Raw genomic sequence first — 23,081 nt, forward strand, 5'->3', positions numbered from 1 at the left:
AAGTGTTACTGATATAATATACTAAAAGCACATATCCCAGCATACTACATACAGGTCGCAGAGGGACCTACAATTTCTGTGGAGATAATAACTGTGAGAAGGTGAATTCTTGTGACTTTTTTAAAGGACATCCTACTCCAAAATTAAGGAATGAGCCCAATAACATATTGGTCCATATTATCAGGCAGGTGTAATATTTAGCAATAAGCATTATCACTTGTAGCCCAACTGATGCAGCATAGCGGCTATACTTACATACACTGAGCAAAAATATAAACGCAACATGTAAAGTGTTGGTCCCGCGTTTCATCAGTTGAATTAAAAAATCCCAGAAATGTTCCATAAACTCAAAAATAGTATTTCTCTCAAATTTTGTGCACACATTTGTTTACATCCCTGTCAGTGAGCGTTTCTCCTTTTCCAAGATAATCCATCCACCTGACAGGTGTGGCATATAAAGAAGCTGATTAAACAGTATGATCATTACACAGGTGCACCTTGGGCTGGGGACAATAAAAGGCCACTCTAAAATGTGCAGTTTTGTCACACAACACAATGCCACACATGTCTCAAGTTTTGAGGGCATGTGCAATTAGCATGCTGACTGTAGGAATGTCCACCAGAGCTGTTGCCAGAGAATTGAATGTTTATTTCTCTACCATAAGCCGCCTCCAACGTCATTTTAGAGAATTTGGCAGTACGTCAAACCAGCCTCACAACCGCAGACCATATGTAACCACACCAGCCCAGGACCTCCACATCCGGCTTCTTCACATATGGGATAATTTGAGACCAGCCACCAGGACAGCTGATTAAACTGTGGGTTTGCACAACTGAAGAATTTCTGCACAAACTGTCAGAAACCGTCTCAGGGAAGCTCATCTGCATGCTCGTCGTCCTCACCAGGGACCTGACTGCAGTTCAGCGTCGTAACTGACCTCAATGGAAAAAATATGACCTTTGATGGCCACTGGCACCTGGAGAAGTGTGCTCTTCCCGGATGAATCCTGGTTTCAACTGTTCCGGGCAGATGGCAGACAGTGTGTATGGTGTCGTGTGGGCAAGCGGTTGGCTGATGTCAACGTTGTGAACAGAGTGCCCAATGGTGGCGGTGGGGTTATGGTATGGGCAGGTTTAAGCTATGGACAACGAACACAATTGCCTTTTATCAGATGGAAATTTGAATACACAGAGATACTGTGATGAGATCCTGAGGCCCATTGTCATGCCATTCCTCTGCCGCCATCACCTCATGTTTCAGCATGATAATGCACGGCCCCGTGTAGCAAGGATCTGTACACAATTCCTGGAAGCTGAAAATGTCCCAGTTCTTCCATGGCCTGCATACTCACCAGACATGTCAGCCATTAAGCCTGTTTGGGATGCTCTGGATAGATGTGTACAACAGTGTGTTCCAGTGCCGGCCAATATCCAGAAACTTCGCACAGCCTGATCAACTCTATGCAAAGAAGAAGTGTCGCGCTGCATGAGACAAATGGTGGTCACACCAGATACTGACCGTTTTTTTCTGATCCACACCCCTACCTTTTTTTTAAAGGTATCTTTGACCAACAGATGCATATCTGTAATCCCAGTCGTGTGAAATCCATAGATTAGGACCTAATTTATTTATTTCAATTGACTGATATCCTTATATGAACTGTAACTCAGTAAAGTCGTTGAAATATTTGCGTGTTGCGTTTTATTTACGTTCAGTGTAAATAGGCTGAGGGTTGCCCATCTGCATTTACCCAATTAGGCTAATCATTAGCTAGATCACAGACTCTAAATATGATCTTGTTGCTAGTTAACAACATATTGGTGACTTGAATGTCCCAAACGTTCTACTGGCACTCAGCCAAGGATCATGTAGAGTGAATATTATGTAGGCCTACCTAGTACATTAAGCCCCGGTCTCCACTACACATTCAACGCCATTGGTACCATTGCTGCTGCTATAAACTCTGGTTCTATACAGTTTACTACCCATACAGTAGGTGGAGGAATGCACATTCAATGTGTGTGAACGCCATTATACCAGAGAAGAAGAACACTGATTCTAAAATGGTGCAGTTCGCATATTTTGTGGATTTGAGAAATAAGTGTAGTAACACTAAATAGCTCTGTGATCCTCCTCTTTTCAGAGGTGGTTTTTCCCGCAACTGCATTAAGAATGTTGTACAATGACTGGGCATGATTTCTGTTCTGTGCGGCACTCGCAATTTGAAAGCGCTTTGAGAGGATATTATTTTCTCTCATAGAATGCGAAGAGCTGACCTATTGAATAGATAAACAATTATACTATGGGATTGTCGGATTTTGCTGTTGCTTTCTCGTGATGTTGACTGAGGAAAATTAAATGTCGGCAACAATGTTTCATTAGATAATTAAAAATGTGCATAACCAAAGATACTGGGTCTCAGCTCTGCCTGGCTCTCATTTGGATCATAGGTACCGGGACCCGGCCCACTTTATAAATTATCAATCAATCAAGCCAATGTATTCATAGAGCCCTTTTTACAACAACGGTTGTCACAAAGTGCTTAAACAGAAACTGAGCCTAAAACCCCAGATGTAGAGGCACATTGGGTAGGAAAAAGCCGGGTGGAGATTATAACAGTACATGGCCATAAAGGCCAGATCGTTCTTCAAGATGCTCAAACGTTTATAGATGACCAGCAGGGTCAAATAATAATCAGTGGTTGTAGAGGGTACAAGAGGCCAGCACCTCGGGAGTTAATGTCAGTTGGCTTTACATAGCGTTTAGAGGTTGAGACAGCATGTGCGGGGGGAGGGTCTGGTGAACAGGTCAGGGTTCCATGGTTCAGGCAGAACAGCAGAAACTGGTTCAGCAGCACAACCAGGTGGACTAGGGACAGCCAGTTGTTGTCAGGCCAGGTAGTCTTGAGGCATGGTCCTAGGGCTCTGGTCCTCCGGGAGGGGGGGAGCGAGAGAGAGAGAGAGAGAGAGAGAGAGAGAGAGAGAGAGAGAGAGAGAGAGAGAGAGAGAGAGAGAGAGAAAATTGTCTAAGATCACACAGGACACCAGATAAGACAGGAGAATTACACCAGATATAACAGACTAACCCTAGCCCCCATCCCATAGACTACTGCAGCAAAGATATAGGAGACTGAGACAGAGGGGGTCAGGGGACACTGTGGCCCCGTCCAAAGTTACCCCCGGAAAGGGACAACCAGGCAGGATATAACCCCACTCACTTTGGCAAAGCACAGCCCCCACACCACTGAAGGGATATCAACAGGCCACTAACTTAATACCGAGACAAGGCCGAGTATATCCCACGAAGATCTCCTCACCGGACAAGCCCGAGGACAGGAAGGATGGAAGAGCACGAGCAGGCCAGTGACTTACCCTCCGTGATTATCACCTATAGTAAGTACAGCCAGTGGTGCTAGTCAGGGTTGGGTAAATGTAATCCGTTACAGTTAGTAGTTACCTGTTCAAAATTGTAATCAATAATGTAACCTTTTATAAAAAAAAACAACTCTAGCGTAATCTGATTACTTTCAGTTACTTTTATATTATGTTCACTTTAAGGAGCATTAGAAGAAGACAAAAAGGATCCGTCAAATGCATTTAGCATGCCATCAGTGGTCTCTGACTTGTGTTCAGACTTGTTCAAGTGGAAAAAACTTAAACCTGCTCCTTTTTTTCAATGCTGAATTGAATGTCATTGAGAAAACAGGAAGGTGTCCTTGTATTTTTTCACAAACATCCTTTGTGAATTTAAAATTAGGCCTAATCCAAGAAGTAATCATCTAGTTTTTCAAAAGTAGCTGTAATCTGATTACAATAGTTTTGCTGGTAATGGAACCGATTACAGTAAAAAAATTTTTTTAACTGATTACATGTAACCAGTTCCTCACCACCACTCAAATAAAATACAATTGTATTTGTCACATGCTTCGTAAACAACAGGTGTAGACTAACAGTGAAATGCTTACTTACGGGCCCTTCCCAACAATGCAGAGAGAAAGAAAATAGAGAAATAATAGAAAAATAATAACACAAAGAATAAATACACAATGAGTAATGATAACTTGGCTACATACATGGTGTATCAGTACCAAGTTGATGTGCGGGAGTACGAGGTAATTAAGGTAGATATGTACGAGCAAAGTGACTAGGCAACAGGATAGATAATAAACAGTAGCAGCAGCGTATGTGATAAGTCAAAAGAGTTAGTGCAAAAATGGCCAATGCAGATAGTCTGGGTTGCTATTTGGTTAACTATTTAGCAGTCTTATGGCTTGAGGGTAGCTGTTCATTGTCCTGTTGGTTCCAGACTTGGTGCATCGGTACCTCTTGCCATGTCGTAGCAGAGAGAACAGTCCATGACTTGGGTGGCTGGAGTCTTTGACATGTCAGTGAAGACACTTGCCAGCTGGTCAACACATGTTCTGAGTACACATCCTGGTAATCAGTCTGATCCAGTGGCCTTGTGAATGTTAACCTTTTTAAAGGTCTTACTCACACCGACTACAGAGAGCAAGATCACACAGTTGTCCGCAACAGCTGGTGCTCTCATGCATGGTTCAGTGTTGCTTGCCTAAAATGCAGCATAGAAAGCATTCAGCTTGTCTGGTAGGCTTGCGTCACTGGGCAGTTTGTGGCTGGGTTTCCCTTTGTAATCCATGATAGTTTGCAAGTCCTGCCACATACGATGAGCGTAAGAGCCGACATAGTAGGATTCAATCTTATTCCTGTATTGACGCTTTGCCTGTTTGATGACTCGTTGTAGGTCGATGCAAGATTTTTTATAAGCGTCCGGATTAGTGTCCCGTTCCTTGAAGGTGGCAGCTCTAGCCTTTAGCTCAGTGCGGATGTTGCCTGTAATCCATGGCTTCTGATTGGGATATGTACGTATGGTCACTGTGGGGATGACTTCGTCGATGCACTTATTAATGACGCCGGTGACTGATATGATAAAATCTTCAATGCCATCGGAATAATCCGGGAACATATTCTAATCCATGTCCTTGTTTATCTACGACTTCAAGAAACATAGAATATTGCAGTTCTTCAGGTCCCGTTGATAGTATAGTCTCGAACGGAGCTCGTCCAGTTTGTTCTCTTGTGACTGTATGTTCGGCAACAGAATGGAGGGTAGAGGCGGTTTATTTACTCACTAACGTAGTCTCGTTAGGATGCCGGCTCATCTGCTTCTCTTGCGCCATCGCTTCCTCTTTCGAGTCCCAGGGATTAGTGCCTGGTCCGAGTAAGAAGAACGTCTATAGCTGCCAACTCGTTGAAGTAGAAATGGTCTTTCAAATCGAGGTTAGTGATCACTTTTCTGATGACCAAAAGCTGTTCTCAGTCATAGGAAATTATGGCGGAGACATTATGTAAAATACAAAGGAAAACGCTGCACACTGCTTCAGGTGATTTTATTATAACAAGTGTGCAGCGTTTTCCTTTTTATTTTTCATGAATTCACCTACAACTCCTGTAAAAAAGGCAGCCGTGCTCCTCTCCTCTAATTAACTTCCCCTCACAGTCCCTTCATGTTTCCCTTTACTGTTAGTTTGACTGCTCAGCCTACCTAAATTATCCCTCACGCATCATAGACCTGCCCTTCCCAACCAATCAGAGCGCTTGGAAATGTGCATCTGGACACTGCACACTCCCACTCAGATCCGAGTGTTATCGTCATCCGAAGGGAGAAGACACAAGTTTCCGAGGACATTTTATTGTCGGCAGTAACACGAATGTCTGAATGTTGCGCGTGCAACATTGGGGTTTTTACATGCTGTGTAATAATAGGTAATTACCACCAATTACTTCCTGTTTCTTTGATAGCTTTCAGACATATGTTCTACTGTATGGCTGTTACTATTCTTCAATGTTAGAGTTGCCAATACGTCTTTGCCAATACTTCTTTGCCTGTGGCTCAGTTGGTAGAGCATGGTGTTTGCAACGCCAGCCTGGCAGATTCTCACACAAAGCTGGAGAGAGAGGGTGCCATAAATCTCGACCCTTTGTCAGCCTAAGTAATTGTCTTCTCTTTCTCTCTAAGAGGTGACTGTTTAAGTTTATATTGATGCTGTGTTTATAGCCCTTTATAGACATGTTGTAAGTGTAATGCCATTTGCCATTTATTCATGTACATATATGTATATTGTAAAGTTATAACCCTTAACTAATACTGTTTACATTTGTTCATATCTTTGTCTTATGAGCCACAACAAAAATATTCCAAGTCATTCGGGATGACCAAAGTCATATAAACATCTTCAAATGGAAACAGCTGTGTCTGCGAGTGTGCGGTGGTGACTATCAAGAGTACAGTGATGCGCCTCAACATCATGTTCTAACCAGACAGCACTATAGAGGACAGAACCAAACCAATCAGTTATAAGTATAGAGCGGGTGAGGGCATACCAGCCAACCGTTTTTACGCGGTCTTTCTAGCCGGATTTAGAGACCAACAGTTTTTCACATGGTCCGTCCTTTCTCCGGGTTTAGCGACCAATAGTTTTTACAACTCCAGCCCCTGCAAAAAGTACCTGGATGTGTGTATGTTCTTCAGTTTTTAACTGTTTTTATTTTACTAGGCAAGTCAGTTAAGAACACGATCTTATTTACAATGACACAATGGAGACATTATGTAAAAAAAAATCTTTAAAAAATTACGATCAGCATAAAAAAAAGCACAAAATTGCAGAACTGGTCAGGAGCCCGTTAAAATGGCTGCTATCCACTGCAGGGCCATCTGGTGCGAGGGAACACAAATAAAGAGCTGGTTTTACCACACACTGTTTGAAATGTTCATGTAGAAGTACAAGGATGCTTTGCTTACTGTGAATTTGTTTTGAGTGTAGTTTAAAAGGGTGGTCGTTTTATTTCCTGTGTTGTGTGTATTGTGGCTTTGCCTTTATTATGGTGAAGTTAATAATTGAGAGACCAAAATAGGTTATTCTTGCAAAAGACTCACTTTTTGTAACCTTGCTTGCACAGGTAGGAGAGACATCAGAGACTGTAATATTCTACCCTCTGCCCAGGCTTTTATCTGGGGGCCGAGGCTAGTAGACAGTTTGCCTCCCACATGAACAATGTTCTGTTGCCCTATACAGCTGCGTTTAGACAAAGAATATCTATTATATTGACAAGATAGCCAAGTGACTGCTCTAATGGAAATACATGTTCTCAATGATTGCAGGCAGGAGAGAGCAGGTGGGACCACTAGCCAATGAGAGGGCAGATAAACATGTGAACAACAGGCACAATTAAGTTGTTTTTATAAAAGTTGCAGGAATGCCCCGTGCATCATCCACCTATATAAGTACATTTGTAACAGCCTAAGCATTACGAAACGTTTTGGTTGAGGTAAATTCTCTCGCTCAGCCTCATCCTCTCCGATTTTGATATTGGTGTAGTTCGTTTTGCATTGCCCGGTACCCCGGTTGAGCTGAGTTTGTTAATTTTAGACCATTCCCTTGGCCCTTAAGCGAAATGTTTACTCAACCGGGGCACCGGGCCATGCAAAAACAAACTCCACCATTTTTACTATTATCACATCAGGGCGGGATGAACGAGTGACGAATTTTCGGGCAAGGGCGGTCCATTTAAAAACAATTCCTTCCTCCCTCGCCCTGCATACTTGTCAGACGCCATGAAACGTCATCAGAAGTGTACACTTGATTTTACGATTGAGAGGATAGGGTGTGTCTTTTAAAGTGTTTGGAATGTACAAGGTCTGGGATTTCCCGAGACTACGATGAATAAAATAGTATTCATACAATTTTTCCTCCCATCCAGTAGGTGGCGTGCTTTACCGTTTCTATTCATAGAAAGCGGTATCCTGTCTGCGACGTCAGCATATTTCACCAACTCTGCAGCTGCTTGGGAAGACTTTCAACTGAGAAGTTGAAAATTTTGCAGAAATGGTCAGTATTTTGTCATCATATGTTGACAATCCACAACATGTTCCGCGTATACTTGTAATTATGCATAGTCATGTCGGATATACGTTTCTTTGGAAATGGATGAGGGTGGATTTGTGCGGCATACTTTCGCCGGTCAGCTGTAGGCTAGGTTCCAGCGTGGCGATATGGCGCTCAAAGGCCTACCTCAACATTTCCAATTGCATAGAAACACGTTTGATGTAGATGTCAGCCCAAATGCTGTGTTTAGATGGTACGAGGTAGACGGCAAACCAGATGTAATTGTTTTTCAACGAGAACACAACGTTGAATGCCGTCAGCCTCCACGGTAAACGGGACTTGCCGCCAGAGTTAAAATATTTAAACTTCTGCCTGTTTACTGAAATCACTATAGTAATGCATACCGCCGCGCTGGCTTACTTTTGCCTTCAACCAAAAAAAAGAAATGGAACAAGAAGAAAACAAGTTTATGCCGAGGTGCACTTTGAAGATGCTACAAACTGTCCACATTTAGTTTTCCTCTGCAAACAAAACTAGTAATGCATAGAAAGCCAGACTACCCCATAGTAGAATTGTCTATATTTTTTACCTAGTGGGCGTGTTGTGTTCGCAGAAAAATATTAATCTACAGACGCATTCAAGTTACGAGTGTCATAGGGAGGGAAACATGTATTCGTACAAGCAGTCAATGCAAAACTATTCGTTACTGTCGCAGTTTTAATGACTTTTAAGATGGGGATCCCCGTTTACCATTCCTAATGTATGGACCCCCCCAAAAAAGAAAATCAAATACCCGCGCGAGCTGTACCATTTTTTAAACCCGGAAGTTTTAGCGGCAGCATGTTAAAACCTCTCTGGGCTAGGCGGGACGAATTCGTCCCACCTACGTAACAGCCACTTTAAGCCTGTGGCGCGATTTTCAAAACCTTAAAAATCCTATTACTTCAATTTCTCAAACATATGACTATTTTACAGCCATTTAAAGACAAGACTCTCGTTAATCTAACCACACTGTCCGATTTCAAAAAGGCTTTACAACGAAAGCAAAACATTAGATTATGTCAGCAGAGTACCAAGCCAGAAATAATCAGACACCCATTTTTCAAGCCAGCATATAATGTCACCAAAACCCAGAAGACAGCTAAATGCAGCACTCACCTTTGATGATCTTCATCAGATGACAACCCTAGGACATTATGTTATACAATACATGCATGTTTTGTTCAATCAAGTTCATATTTATATCAAAAACCAGCTTTTTCCATTAGCATGTGACGTTCAGAACTAGCATACCCCCCGCAAACTTCCGGGGAATTCGCTAACATTTTACTAAATTACTCATGATAAACGTTCACAAAAAGCATAACAATTATTTTAAGAATTATAGATACAGACCTCCTCTATGCACTCGATATGTCCGATTTTAAAATAGCTTTTTGGTGAAAGCACATTTTGCAATATTCTAAGTACATAGCCCAGGCATCACGGGCTCGCTATTTAGACACCCGGCAAGTTTAGCACTCACCATAATCATATTTACTATTATAAAAGTTTGATTACCTTTTGTTGTCTTCGTCAGAATGCAGTCCCAGGACTGCTACTTCAATAACAAATGTTGGTTTGGTCCAAAATAATCCATCGTTATATCCGAATAGCGGCGTTTTGTTCGTGCATTCCAGACACTATCCGAAATGGTAAAGAAGGGTCGCGCGCATGGCACAATTCGTGACAATAAAATTCTAAATATTCCATTACCGTACTTCGAAGCATGTCAACCGCTGTTTAAAATAAATTTTTATGCCATTTTTCTCGTAGAAAAGCGATAATATTCCGACAGGGAATCTCCTTTTCGGCAAACAGAGGAAAAAATCAAAGGCGGGGGCGGTCGGGTCACGCGCCTAAGCCCAGTGTCCCTTGATCGGCCACTTGAGAAAGGCGATAATGTGTTTCAGCCTGGGGCTGGAATGACGACATTCTGTTTTTTCCCGGGCTCTGAGAGCCTATGGAAGACGTGGGAAGTGTCACGTTAGAGCAGAGATCCTTAGTAAATGATAGAGATGGAAAAGAAGTTCAACAAATGGTCAGACAGGCCACTTCCTGTAAAGGAATCTCTCAGGTTTTGACCTGCCATTTGAGTTCTGTTATACTCACAGACACCATTCAAACAGTTTTAGAAACTTTAGGGTGTTTTCTATCCATATGTAATAAGTATATGCATATTCTAGTTACTGGGTAGGAGTGGTAACCAGATTAAATCGGGTATGTTTTTTTATCCAGCCGTGTCAATACTGCCCCCTAGCCCTAACAGGTTGTACATTATGTGGCGCTAAATATAACACGTGTCAATTGTAGACAAACTTGGAGTAAAACTCCACCCTACCTCAGTCATTTTGGAGTGACATAAATTGTGATGAGACAGATCACATTTTTTTTGTTGAGCAAGAGTAGTGGCATCCAGGGAAAGTGTGAGGGAGGGAGGGATGGCGACATTAACTGGTTTCTGTGAGAAGCACAGGCGTGTTATCCTCGGTGGCATTTGGCCTACATTATATTCATTGTGCTTATGCACTTTTTTTAGGGCCCAGCCTGCAGAAATATGTATTACATGGTAGCTGACACGCCTGAACCATTCGACAGAAGTCTGCAATGGCAGCTGTCTCACCTCTTTCTTTCTACAGGGCTTTGTGAAAGTCGTTAAAAGTAAGGCCTACTTCAAGAGATACCAGGTGAAATTCAGGAGAAGGCGAGGTACATTTTTCTTGATATGTAAATGCACATTCACGCACCCTTTATGTCATATTCTCGCCAACTTCTGGCTGCGGTTCAAACTCATAAAAGACACACCCTATTTGTCGTTGGTACAAATTATTAGCCAAGCAAGGGAAGTTTGCTACGTAAGCCCCTCAGCCCTAGTTTAATGGAGTTTGCGAGTGTACAATTATGTACACTGCGGGGCCTGAAACGCCCCATAATTCAATTTGCGATGATTGTACATCCGCTAAGAAAAGTCGTGCAAATTGTAAAACCTCAACATGGAGTCAACATACAAGTGAAAGTAAATAAGTTAGAAATTGGGCTACTCGTGCACAAACGTCTCGTAAAAGTAACGATGTTTTTGTTGGGTTAGCTTTTGGAAATTGTAGAAATAAAACATTTTCCTTCGGATGTTCCAGCTAGGCAGGCTAATGCTATTTAGCTAATTCATTTGCTAGCTATCATACATAGGCGTATATTAATAATTATATAGTTAATAAGTAGACATGCAATCATAATTGACCGTAGCGCATATAAAGCACCCATAAGCTAACAGTAGCTCAAAACACAATCGGCGGGGGATGAATTTCCAGGCAAGGGTGGTCCATTTAAAATTCAATTGCCCTGAGGGGAGAGGGTGTGTCTGTTAAGTGTTTGGAATGCAGCCACTGACTGAATAGAATGGAGAACAAACTTTAAAAAAAAAAAATTGACAAATGCTGGCATACTAACCAGTTGTTTGAATTTGTGATAAATTCACTGCTTCTTGATGATGATTCCAAGATCTCTGAGCAAATTGTAGTTGGTCCTTCATTTGCGGCGGCTGATGTTTTTTTGTTCTTTCAAGACGGGGCTGAGAGAAGCGAGACGAATGCACTACTAGAAGTGGTGAAGATAAACAGTCAAGTGATTGGCTAATTCTGGCATACTAGCCAGTTGTGTGTTTGGTGTGATTGTCTTTGACAGAGGGGAAGACTGACTACTTCGCCCGTAAGCGCCTGGTCATACAAGACAAGAACAAGTACAACACTCCCAAGTACAGGATGATCGTGAGGTTCTCCAACAGAGATATCTGCTGTCAGGTGAGTGCAGTGTGCAGGCTTTTGTCCCTGCCCAGCTCTAAGAATCTTGTTTAAAAACATTTTTTACCACATCCAGACCCTCACCACTTCTATCTCTGTTTCAGATCGCTTACGCCAAGATTGAGGGTGACCAGATTGTCAGTGCCGCCTACTCCCATGAACTGCCAAAGTACGGCATCACAGTGGGACTGACAAACTACGCTGCAGCCTACTGCACAGGCCTACTGCTGGCTCGCAGGGTAAGGGACACACACACACACGCCTCACGCTCATACACATAGAGGAATGCATAGGTACATGCACATACCATTGTGCAATCCCATAGAGATACGCAAGCGTGCACACTCGCGCAAAAATATTCTCGCATTTTCTCATAGTTAATTTCTCTGTTTTCATGAGGAAGCAGGTTGACGTCGCTGTAATTATACTGGAATGACTTCACCCTGAGTAAAGTTGTTTCTCAGGGTGTTGATGGCACCTGTGTAGCCATTCATCTGCACTGGCAAATGAATTGTAGATTTTTTAATAAAACCTGCCACTGCATCCTGTACCAGTATCATTATGCTGAAAAGGGAAGACAGACCTGTGTGTACAGTTTTCTGAAACTTATACTTTTTTTTTTTTGCGGTAACCTGTGACGCTGGTATGGGGATATTCTTTACCTGCTTTTACAGTCGTGTGGCCTCCGTCTATCAGTGAATGCAATTAATTTCAGTTTAGCAAGCTACTATTCATTTGAGGATATACATTTGCAACCCAGATTGCTGCGAAATGTTAGACTGCATTTCTCTAATGAAACATCGTTCTCTCTCGCTCCTCAGCTGCTGAACAAGTTTGGCCTGGACCAGGTGTACGAGGGCCAGGTGGAGGTGACGGGAGATGAGTTCAACGTGGAGAGTATAGACGGCCAGCCGGGGGCCTTCACGTGTTTTCTAGACGCCGGGCTAGCCAGGACGTCGACGGGCAACAAAGTGTTCGGAGCACTAAAGGGTGCCGTTGACGGTGGCCTGTCAATTCCTCACAGGTTAGTTGAGTGCAGGTTAAAGCTGAATATGGATCCCCTTTTTTGCCCATCTAGGACTTGAAATGTCCTATATGATCAACACAGAGGGGTAAAGTATTATAGTTCTCTCATAAACCTGTAGTGAAGGCTGAACACCTCACTGCGGATCCTGTCGGGAGATACAAATGTGTCCACGTCTCTTCTCTTGCACTTCATCGGAAAATGTTTGCCCGAGAATAGACTATCAATTCTGTAATACGACATTGCCTTTTTGTCATCTTAAAATGTGATTATGGAAAACTTCGTTTTTAATTTGACTATTCAAAGTCACTGTCCACTAAATCGACCAAAGTAATCGTTGTGGTACCTCTCGCTCCTCAGCACGAAACGTTTCCCAGGCTATGACATGGAGAGCAAAGAGTTCAACGCAGAGATGCATCGCAAACACATCATGGGCATGAACGTGTCGGACTACATGAGCTACCTGATGGAGGAGGACGAAGACGCCTATAAGAAACAGTTCTCCCGCTTCATAAAGAACGGAGTCACTCCAGACACAGTAAGGCCATTTTACACAGGCCACTGAATCAGACATTAGTGACGGGAAAGCCTGTACTCCTGATCCTGTAATGGGAGAGTATCGGTTGGTTTGGCAACTCCTTTTAAACACGCTACGTTAAATTCGCTGCTTCTTGATGATGATTCCAAGATCTCTGAGCAAATTGGAGTTGGTCCTTCGTTTGCGACGGCTGATGTTTTTTTTGTTCTTTCAAGACGGGGCTGAGAGAAGCGAGATGAATGACCAGATAGGGCTGTTGGTTTTCTGTGACTCTTGTCCTGAACTGTTTTTGTTACCTTACCTCTGTCTAAACAATGTGTTCTTTCAGGTAGAGGAGATGTACAAGAAAGCACATGCTGCCATTAGAGAGAACCCAGTCCACGAAAAGAAACCCAAAAAAGACGTCAAGAAGAAGAGGTGGGTTTGGTACACAGTTGCTGGCTTTTCACTTGGGAACATTTGGATATTGTGCATTGGGGTAGTGCTTCTTTATGATGATACAAAGTATGCTGAGCAAAATGTAGTTGGTCCTTCATTTGCAACAGCTGATGTCCATTGTCCTTTCAAGACGGGGCTGAGAGAAGCGACTGTATATTGTAGATCCACTGGTAGCGTCAACATTGAGCTATCGGTCTTTAATCTCATTCACTGTGCTGATGGTTAATGGGGGTATTGTTTTCTGTCGCAGGTGGAACCGCGCCAAACTCTCGTTGGCACAGAGAAAGGACCGCGTCGCCCAGAAAAAGGCCAGCTTTCTACGAGCACAGGAAGCAGAGGCGGCGGACGGTTAGACGGACCACTGGCTTAATAAATGTATTGCAAATGACTTTGTTTCACCGTCACTTTGCGAGAATGGCTTCCTGTATACTGCCGTTTTTTATATTTGAGGGAAATTCTGGTGTGATTGAATGAGTTGATTTAGCAGGTCCTCCCATTCTGTTTTTAACATCCTTTACTAGTCTGGGCATATTTTTTTTCATACTCACTGCACAGACAGTCAGGATAATCCACTTTCAACTCGACTGAGACCACAGTGGTGAGTGGTATGTGATTTTTATTGTGCAAAATCATGCTGGTTCAAACGTCAAGGTAAACATGGAAACACATCAGGATTAGTTGGTCAGGATACATTGCAATTCATCCCTCAAAACCGAAGGTCACAGCTGCATTTAACTCCTTCAGAATCCACATCGGACTGGGGTTCCTTTTTAAAAGATGTACAGTGTGACCTACTTGTTTAAGTTTAGGCTTGAAAGAACGTAGAAACAGCAAGTCAAATGCAGTTCATGTAGATAACAAGTCTGGTGTTTTCAGCATGATCTCTAGCTTGTACAGAATATGGTACTAGTATGCTACACAGGGTTTAGTGGGAAACTACAGATGTTTGAGAAATGTACATGGTACGCAAACTGGCTCTTGTCGGAGGGTGGAGAAGAGCCTTTAATTTGTCCAGTTTTGATGCAGCACTGCTATATGCCAATACAAATCATCAAGTGAGGAAGGGTGGTGAAATGTCCAGCAAAGTGGATGACTCCATGGGATGTGTCCCAGTATCTTACCTCCTGAAGTATACACTCGTTCCACTACTTCCCATGAATCTAAACGCAATGGATCGACTAAAAGGAGTTCCACCATATTGGTAATACCGGTCATTTCAAATCATGGCAGGAAAGATTATTGGGACAAAGCCATAGACTTCTATACGCTTTCCCCGGTTATATATATTGGTCACATTGTCTTCATGTAATGTGCAAGTGTACTTAATGTGTAGTTCATACTATCACTTCAAAATGTTCCATGAGCTCCTTCATAAACAGCAAATATCTCTACAGTTTCCCAGCATCCTGAATATGAATTGTAGTAGTCCATTCTTCCAACGACTCATGCCTAGATTAAATTGGTTCAAGCTTTAGCCAATGTTTTGGCGGTGTCTGAGGTGGAGCTGTCAAATCGGTGAGCGGCTGCTTTTGGTTGTCATGAAGCCACTTGCGCTAGAAGTTCAGAACAAGAAAGTGTAGGCTATATAGAAATAATGATGCTCAAATTGAAAATCATTCGTCAGCCTAATTGAGGTCTAGACTGCATCTCACAGTAGTGTTCGAAGTTGTACGTTTTAATTTATCTTAGAGGGAATTGTAAAAAGGAAAAATATCTCCGCAACAACATCAAAATGTGAAAATGGCACATTTGTTACGTAATAAAAAAAGGGGGGGGAGATTTCCAATGACGTCAACCAATAACGCAATGTCTACTCATAATTGGTTAAAATCACACGATGCACACCGATGGTGTCACTGGAAACACTTATCCTCGAGTTTTACTGCAAAACAAAGTAGTGATAAAATAGCTTTTCTAAAGGTATGGACTAAAGGGCGTTCCACCATATTTCGAATACCAGTCATTTACTTTCAAATAGGTGTAATGCCAGGAGCCGCTGGTGGATTTGACAGCTCTAATGCAGTTACACCGCCAAAACAACTGCTATGCAGCATAAAACGGGTGGTAGATAAAACAATATAGTACGTCTTGAATGAACGATCCACCAAAATGGTTGAGTTTTTAGAAATCATTTCCCCAAAGGCTTCTCTTCCCAAGCCACTGCCAGTAGCAGACTAGTCAGTACGTCTTAATTCTTTGAGCATCATGAGTCTTTAGTATGGGAGATCTGTCTCCACAGCAGAGCTTTGAGGTTGTTCAGGATGAGTGAGTGTTCCATGTCCATCTGGCCCGCTGAGCCCCTGAGGGCCATGCAGGCATACAGCTGCCTCTCTAGCTCCTCTCTCAGCTCCGACGGCGCTCCCCTCAGGAGGTAGTCCCTCAGCGCCCTGCACGCCTTGGCCAGGTTGGGCTGGGTCACCTCCTCCCTGCATCGTTTCTGAGCCACGTCGCATGATGTCCGGCAGTCCGCCCCCAACAAGCAGTCGTCGTCCTTCTCGCAGTGCAGCGCGCGCATGGTTCGCCTGAACGCGTCCTCGGAGACGATGGCCCTCGGGTCGGTGAGGCGGAGGTCGTGGCGGTCCGTGTAGCCGAAGTGGCCGGCGCTCAGGTCGCACATGAGGAAGCTGCCGTAGTTGCCGTGGAAGATGTCCTCCACCAGCTCCAGGAGACCCATGGAGATCTTGGCTTTGCGGGGCCACGAGGGGGTGAACCACTGGTCCATGCTGCGTTGGGCCCCACTGGGGACCCAGGCCTCCAGGGGCCAGGGGAGGCTGACACCGTAAAGGGGGCCATAGGGTACCCTCTCGGTCATGTACAGGTCTCCACAGAAGCCCATCAGACGAGGGGTGTGGCCCCGTTCCTGGAGGAGCAGGCCCAGCAGCACCTCGTCCAACTGGAGAAGAGCCCAGGTCGAACGGGCCTCTGGGAGCGAGACGTGGCCGTCCTTGTTGCCGTCGGCGACACTGAGTATTTGGGTCACCAGGCTGGCCAGATTAGCTTGCTCGCCCAGTTTTGACTGGAGAAGGGAGAGAGGGGGAGTAAGTGGAGAGAGGGGGAGGAAGTGGAGAGAGGGGGAGGAAGTGGAGAGAAAGGGGGAGGAAGGACATGAAGAGAGGTTTAAAATGTATCCTCTATAAACTATGCAGATTTCAGTAAAAATGTTGGTGCGATAAATAACCAAAGCATCAAAGGACTTCGATGGAGACAAAAACCCATGTCAAAACGGTATGCTGATTTTGCGACAGGATCTGCTGACAGTCAATAGCGGCAATAGTTCCAAGACCTTGAGGTGATTGAAGACCATCTCGCGGAACTTCTCCACAGACGTTCCGCGGGTGGGTTTGTCGAAGACTGCAGCCTCTCTCCGGGGCTCCGGCTCCTCTCCCAGCTCATAGTGCAGCACCTCCCCCACCTGGCAGCGGATCACCCCGTCCATGTCACCCCAGCCACCTGTGTACACCTGAGAGCCCCAGGCAAGAGGAACGAGAGGGACAACCAGAGATGCATTACATTATTTATACACCTAATGTCAATAAGAACTGATGGTACTGAATTACTATTCTGAACTGACGGTGCATGGAAATACTATAGTGAACTTCTACTGAAGACACCGCGCCCTTCAATAAAACCATTGGCCACATACGGGAACTTGCTGAAGTGCCTTGAGTCAAAACCAGGGCTGTAGGTCCGGGTCCTAGGAGGATGCACTGATCTAAGATTGGTTTTACTAATCCTGGACCTGTACTTGGTACAGACCAAGACAACTTGTACAGTACAGTAACCCCTGCAGCTCAGAGGTAGGGTGCACGGTCTGTTACCACACCTGGTTGTTGGGGCTGGTAGAGAGGCACCTGCCCAGGTAGAGGGTGTCTTTGTCACAAAGGCTGCTGCAGGCCGAGCCGTCAATGATGCCTCTCCTGTATTTGTCACACTGGGGGAGCAGTGGACATGGGTCGGTGTTAGTCTCTCTCTCTCCATTGCTTTACACTACAACAGTACAGCAGATTTTACAAAGTGAGATCTATAGAGGGCGGACCACTTGTGAAGATGGGTGAGAAATGCTATGGGTGATGCTCTATAGCAGTGCTACTGCCACCACTACCACTTTAGTGCTGCCGCCCCCCACACAGTGTTGTCATACCAATCTGGCCCCACTGCCTGTTCAAAGCACTCCTCCTGTCTTTCCTGTAGCCCCTACCGACTGTCTATCAATAAACACAGCAAAATATGTAAGAGAAGACAACAACAAAAAAACAAGTGGATCATGGATATGACTGATGTGTCCGTACTCACTATGGCGTTCTTGCACTCATGTCCTCTGCACAGCTCGGTGTAGTTGGAGTACTGGACGTAGATCACCCAGCCCCCGACAAACACAGTCAGCCAGGTGAGGAACAGGTATTTCACCCGCACAAAGGAGATGCGAGCCTACAGGTGTCAAACAAAGCAAACCGGCTTAGTCGTTTACTTTATTCTTCACCTTCCCTTTAAAATGCATAAGCATGCACCAATGCACCAATGAGTAGAGCATTAAGTGCACAATGTTTAACCACCATGTTCAATCTACCACATCGTGTTGTAAAATAGTGTGCCAAGACCCCTACCCGACACAGTAAACATCATTCCATCTAATTCTAAAGTGCAGTTGTCCGTTTGATTTGAAATGTATCTGAAACTGTGGATTTTTCATTAATGGCATGAGGTGAGGTATTCTGTTAGGATTCTGGACTTTTAACGGGACACATTCACATGCGTCTACAAACAAATGGAGTGAGAGAGAGAGAACAAACCCCTATTTTGCTATGACAGTGAAAAATGAGGCCAGCCTGGTCAATGGCGGTATACTAATTAGCGCATCCTAATCAACACCGTCATGTGACCAACAACAGACAACCAGCGGTACTGTAGTTTCCACGGTGACAGTGGGGGGGGGTCACATAATCAAGCTATTGATCTCATAACCACAGTGGCCCTGGCCCGTTGAGACTAAACATCAAGAGTTCTGGGGTTGACTGTTGGTTTGGTCTTAATGTAACAAGACTCTAGACATGGTTCTAAATCAATGGAGTTACGACCTAGGCTATAGGCTGTGTCACAGGCCTCATATCACATGACAAGATAACGAACGGCCTGTATGCAGTCAAGAGGCTTACGTTCCAATGTCCATACCAGCATACTACCTAGAATGCATGCCTAATCAGGGATTGATGCCAGGGATCAGAGATTGACTGCCCCACTGCCCTGCCAATAAATTGCATCATACTGTGTGTGGATATCAAAACAGAATCAGAGTATGTCTGAAAGGTAAACTGTGACCAATAAGATACTTGTGAGGGGAAAGGGACAAGTCACCTTTGATTTTCTCTGACTAAGTATTTCTAATCAGGACTCTATGATCAAGCCTGGAGCTTAGAGCGGTGTTGTTTTGGGATGAGAAGAATAAGCTTGAACCATGAGGGAGTTATTGCTTAAAGGGGTTAGAGAGAGAGGGGCCGCCAGAGGTAGGACCAAGTCACTGTTGTTCGAGTCACAAGCCAGGCCTCATTCTGCAGTGAGCAGTAAAGTATTGTTCTAACAACAACATCTCTTCAGGAGGATGTAACTTTAGAGAACGTTCAGATTGAAATGTTGTGTAAAACAGATACGATTGTCTGTCAGAAAGAAGAAAAAAAAATCGTATTGAGCGATTTAATCATGTCTGCTCTACTTGTTCTATTTCTATCTGCAAATTTAATCATGTCTGCTCTACTTGTTCTATCTGCAATGTTCAGAACGTTTCACATCACTGAATACATCCCAGGCTGCTTTTCAGATGGTAGAACAACTATTGAGTACAGCAAAACATGGGAACAGAATACAGTTAGAGATGGGGGGGAAATCAAACAGTTACATATTGGGATATTATATCATATCGTTTTGACAATATTGGAATATTATTTTTGCAATAGTATGTTTGCACCAAATGCCAGTATTTTCCCTTAGCTAATTCTCAATTTTCTTTTTAAAAAGGGAGCCAATTTGTTTTCAGCACTTTTATTTCCATGACTGATCAAAACTTGTTGTTTTCTCAGGCTCTCTCGTCCCTTTGTAGTAGTCATATGGTGAGCAATATGTTTGGAACATCGAATCGCAATAAAATCACAGTATTGAATCGCAATACATATAGAATCGTGAGAATTGCAATACATATCCTATCGGCACCTAAGTATGGTTATAATATCGTATCATGAGGTCCCTGGAAATTCCAAGCCCTAAATACAATCATGTGCTATTGAATGCCCTCAACATACTGCAACAGAAAGTCCTCTAAAATGTATTCTGTGGTTTGAATAAGTTACATATTATATAAAAGTCTATTACATATTTAACAAAAACATTGGGCTCCCAAGTGGCGCAGCAGTCTAAGGCACTGCATCGCGTTCGATTCCAGGCTGTATCACAACCGGCCGTGATTGGGAGTCCCATAGGGCGGCGCACAATTGGCCCAGCGTCGTCCGGGTTTGGTAGGTAGTCATTGTAAATAAGAATTTGTTCTTAACTGACTTTCCTAGTTAAATGGAGGTTAAATTAAAACAAATTATAATAATAAGCAAAGCAAGCATGTCAGACATTGAGAGCAACGTCGACATTACCATAGTGATGGATTGGGAACCATAGTAATAGGCTGTGCATCACTGGCCAGAGTGAACAAGCAACTCTGTCACATCCAAGCTAAATATTATTTTTACATTCTATCCAACCCAAAACAGACACACTCACAGCGCGTGTTCTGTACATCAGTGCATACGGTCCCTCTCACCCTCTTCCCACTAAGCTTCTTATGGTATAGGGCTAGGTTCCCCCATACATACATATATTTTAAATTAATTGTTGGACATAAAAGACTAAAAATACCAGGAAATCAGCTCATTTTTACATTTTAGTCATTTAGCAGACGCTCTTATCCAGAGCGACTTACAGTAGTGAATACATACATTTCTTTTTTTTCTCTCTCCGTACTGGCCCCCCCGTGGGAATCAAACCCACAACCCTGGCATTGCAAACACCATGCTCTACCAACTGAGCCACAGGGAAGGCTCCAAGTGATTTTAATTTTGGAAATCTGTACAAATATTCCAACGCATAATAGAGAGACGTGATAGTATACAATTGTAAGCAAGGTTTGAAATGACTATGTTTTAGACAGATATTATATCCGTTTGGACTTCTACGTTCCGGCTCCCCGACCATCCGCTTAAGAAAAAGGCTGAATCTACACTAAACAAAAATAGAAACTGAAATAAAAGATCCCATAAATGTTCCATACACACAAAAAGCTAATTTCTCTCAAAATGTTCCACAAATTTGTTTACATCCCTGTTAGTGAGAATTTCTCCTTTGCCAAGATAATCTATCCACCTGACAAGTGTGGCATATCAAGAAGCTGATTAACAGCATGATCATTACACAAGTGAACCTTGTGCTGGGGAAAATAAAAGGTCACTCTAAAATGCACAGTTTTGTCACAACAATACCACAGATGTCTCAAGTTTTAAGGGTGTGTGCAATTGGCATGCTGACTGTAGGAATGCCCACCAGAGCTGTTGCCAGGGATGGTAATGTTAATTTCTCTGCCATGTTGTTTTAGAGAACTTGGCAGTATGTCAAACTGGCCTCACAACCGCAGACCACGTGTATGGCGTTGTGAGGGTGAGCGGTTTGCTGATGTCAATGTTGTAAACGGAGTGCCCCATGGTGGCGGTAGGGTTATGGTATGGGCAGGCATAAGCTACAGACAACAAACACAATTCAATTTTATCGATGGCAATTTCAATGCACAGAGATACCGTGATGAGATCCTGAGGCCCATTACCATGCCATTCATTCGACGCCATCACCTCATGTTTTAGCATGATAATGCCCCATGTCGCAAGGATCTGTACACAATTCCTGGAAGCTGAAAATATCCCAGTTCTTCCATGGCCTGCATACTCACCAGACATGTCACCCATTGAGCATGTTTGGGATGCTATGGATTGACGTGTACAACAACGCGTTCCTGTTCCCTCCAATATCCAGAAACTTCGCACAGCTATTGAAGAGGAGTGGATCAACATTCCACAGGCCACAATCAACAGCCTGATCAACTTTATGCGAAGGAGATGTGTCGCGCTGCATTAGGCAAGCGGTGGTCACACCAGATACTGACTACTTTTCTACCTATTTTTTTAAGGTATCTGTGACCAACAGATGCATTAATTTATTCCCAGTCATGTGAAATCGATAGATTAGGGCCTAATGAATTTATTTCAATTGACTGATTTCCTTATTTGAACTGTAACTCAGCAAACTCTTTTAAACTGGGAATAAACAAAAAATCTGTTTCGTTTATATTTTTGTTCAGTTTTGTTGATGATCCCTGGTATCGGGGAATTGCAGGCCCCCCAGTGCCCAATACTCTTGGTTCAGCCTTACTATCCAGATCATTCCTGCTGTGCCACTGGATAAACAAACTGTTGCAGCTGCAGAATCACATATGCCACTGGTGGCCTCAAGCAAGGACAAAGGTGGTAGCCCAAATGAATCTGAGTAAATTCAATATGAGTGCATTAAGCTTTATGTAATAAAGTGTAGCCTAGTGCCCTAGTCCCATAACATAATAATAGGCCTAATTTATTTCTGCCAGTTCTTAGGGGTAGGCAGACTATTTTTCCAAACCAAATTGACGCACCTCATGGTAGCATCAACAATTTCAGCATGCAAGAATATGCATCGCTGCCAAATGTTTGCTACCTCCATGAACTGCTGTGTAGGCTACTATTAAATGAACATTTTAGTCCCATCAGAATTTTAAGAGTCTGCACGACAAAATGCATATACTAGTTACAACAATCAGCGACAGTAACCACACGGTGTCAATCTTATTGACTGCAAGCTCTGTCAATATAAAATGTGTAAAACGCTTTAGAATAGCACTGTTACCTGGAAAAAGAATGATTTCTTTATCCAGGCCCGTGGAAACAGACCTCTCGCCATCACAAAAATAGACCATCTCAATACGTGGAACTGCGAAAGAGAATCCAAATAAATGGAGTGAAGCTGGAGCTCATGAAGAGACTGTCCGTGTTCGTAGGCTACACAATTTTCAGTTTCCAATGCGTTCGAAGCACATTCTAGATTTCACAAAATATATTCTAACATCGAAAATCTCCCGGTACCCGATTATTCTTAGTTCTCCATTTGTGTAGTTAGCCTACAGCCAAAGACCGGCTCTTTACGCAGTTCACGGGTCGGGCAGCGCTGCTGTCTTGCTCGTGCAGCTGACTAGTATTCTGCCAGCAGCACAACGGATGACGTCACGG

At 43.5% G+C, this 23,081-nt stretch overlaps 2 protein-coding genes and 1 non-coding gene across 5 annotated transcripts; 2 read left to right on the plus strand and 1 right to left on the minus strand.

The window, feature by feature from the left end:
- The first annotated feature begins 5,694 nt into the window (after positions 1–5,694).
- LOC106568981 (60S ribosomal protein L5) lies at positions 5,695–15,136 on the plus strand. Of its 2 annotated transcripts, XM_014139909.2 has the most exons (9): positions 5,695–5,784; positions 7,780–7,907; positions 10,583–10,652; positions 11,625–11,740; positions 11,845–11,979; positions 12,562–12,764; positions 13,125–13,302; positions 13,631–13,719; positions 13,991–15,136. In XM_014139909.2, exons 2-9 carry the CDS (start codon positions 7,905–7,907, stop codon positions 14,091–14,093), a joined length of 897 nt encoding a protein of 298 aa, XP_013995384.1. In that variant the 5' UTR covers positions 5,695–5,784; positions 7,780–7,904; the 3' UTR covers positions 14,094–15,136. The 2 variants fall into 2 exon arrangements, with proteins under 2 accessions (XP_013995384.1, XP_013995385.1); XM_014139910.2 differs by lacking the exons at positions 5,695–5,784; positions 10,583–10,652 and having other exon boundaries at positions 7,781–7,907.
- LOC123726952 (small nucleolar RNA SNORA26) lies at positions 12,807–12,930 on the plus strand. Its single transcript, XR_006759059.1, has one exon. It is a non-coding gene; the product is annotated as a small nucleolar RNA SNORA26 (small nucleolar RNA).
- On the minus strand, positions 14,340–23,081 carry LOC106568980 (divergent protein kinase domain 1A). Of its 2 annotated transcripts, XM_014139907.2 has the most exons (5): positions 22,702–23,078; positions 18,034–18,168; positions 17,564–17,671; positions 17,024–17,200; positions 14,340–16,756 (listed from the first exon to the last, which is right to left on the minus strand). In XM_014139907.2, the coding sequence occupies exons 1-5, from the start codon at positions 22,753–22,755 to the stop codon at positions 15,944–15,946; spliced, it is 1,287 nt and encodes a 428-aa protein (XP_013995382.1). In that variant the 5' UTR covers positions 22,756–23,078; the 3' UTR covers positions 14,340–15,943. The 2 variants fall into 2 exon arrangements, with proteins under 2 accessions (XP_013995382.1, XP_013995383.1); XM_014139908.2 differs by lacking the exon at positions 17,564–17,671 and having other exon boundaries at positions 22,702–23,081.

The sequence above is a fragment of the Salmo salar genome, chromosome ssa14 (genome assembly GCF_905237065.1).
Source record: "Salmo salar chromosome ssa14, Ssal_v3.1, whole genome shotgun sequence".
Taxonomy (NCBI): Eukaryota; Metazoa; Chordata; class Actinopteri; order Salmoniformes; family Salmonidae; genus Salmo; species Salmo salar.

Bases quoted from the DNA above. Each gene is read 5' to 3' on its own strand.
- LOC106568981 (XM_014139909.2), top strand. The intron at 11,980-12,561 runs GTAAGGGACACA...CTCGCTCCTCAG, and splicing joins GCCTACTGCTGGCTCGCAGG to CTGCTGAACAAGTTTGGCCT. The intron at 13,303-13,630 runs GTAAGGCCATTT...GTGTTCTTTCAG, and splicing joins ACGGAGTCACTCCAGACACA to GTAGAGGAGATGTACAAGAA.
- LOC106568980 (XM_014139907.2), bottom strand. From the start codon at position 22,755: ATGGCGAGAGGTCTGTTTCCACGGGCCTGGATAAAGAAATCATTCTTT. The intron at 18,169-22,701 runs GTAACAGTGCTA...TGACACCTGTAG, and splicing joins AGAAATCATTCTTTTTCCAG to GCTCGCATCTCCTTTGTGCG. The intron at 17,672-18,033 runs GTGAGTACGGAC...CTGCTCCCCCAG, and splicing joins ATGAGTGCAAGAACGCCATA to TGTGACAAATACAGGAGAGG.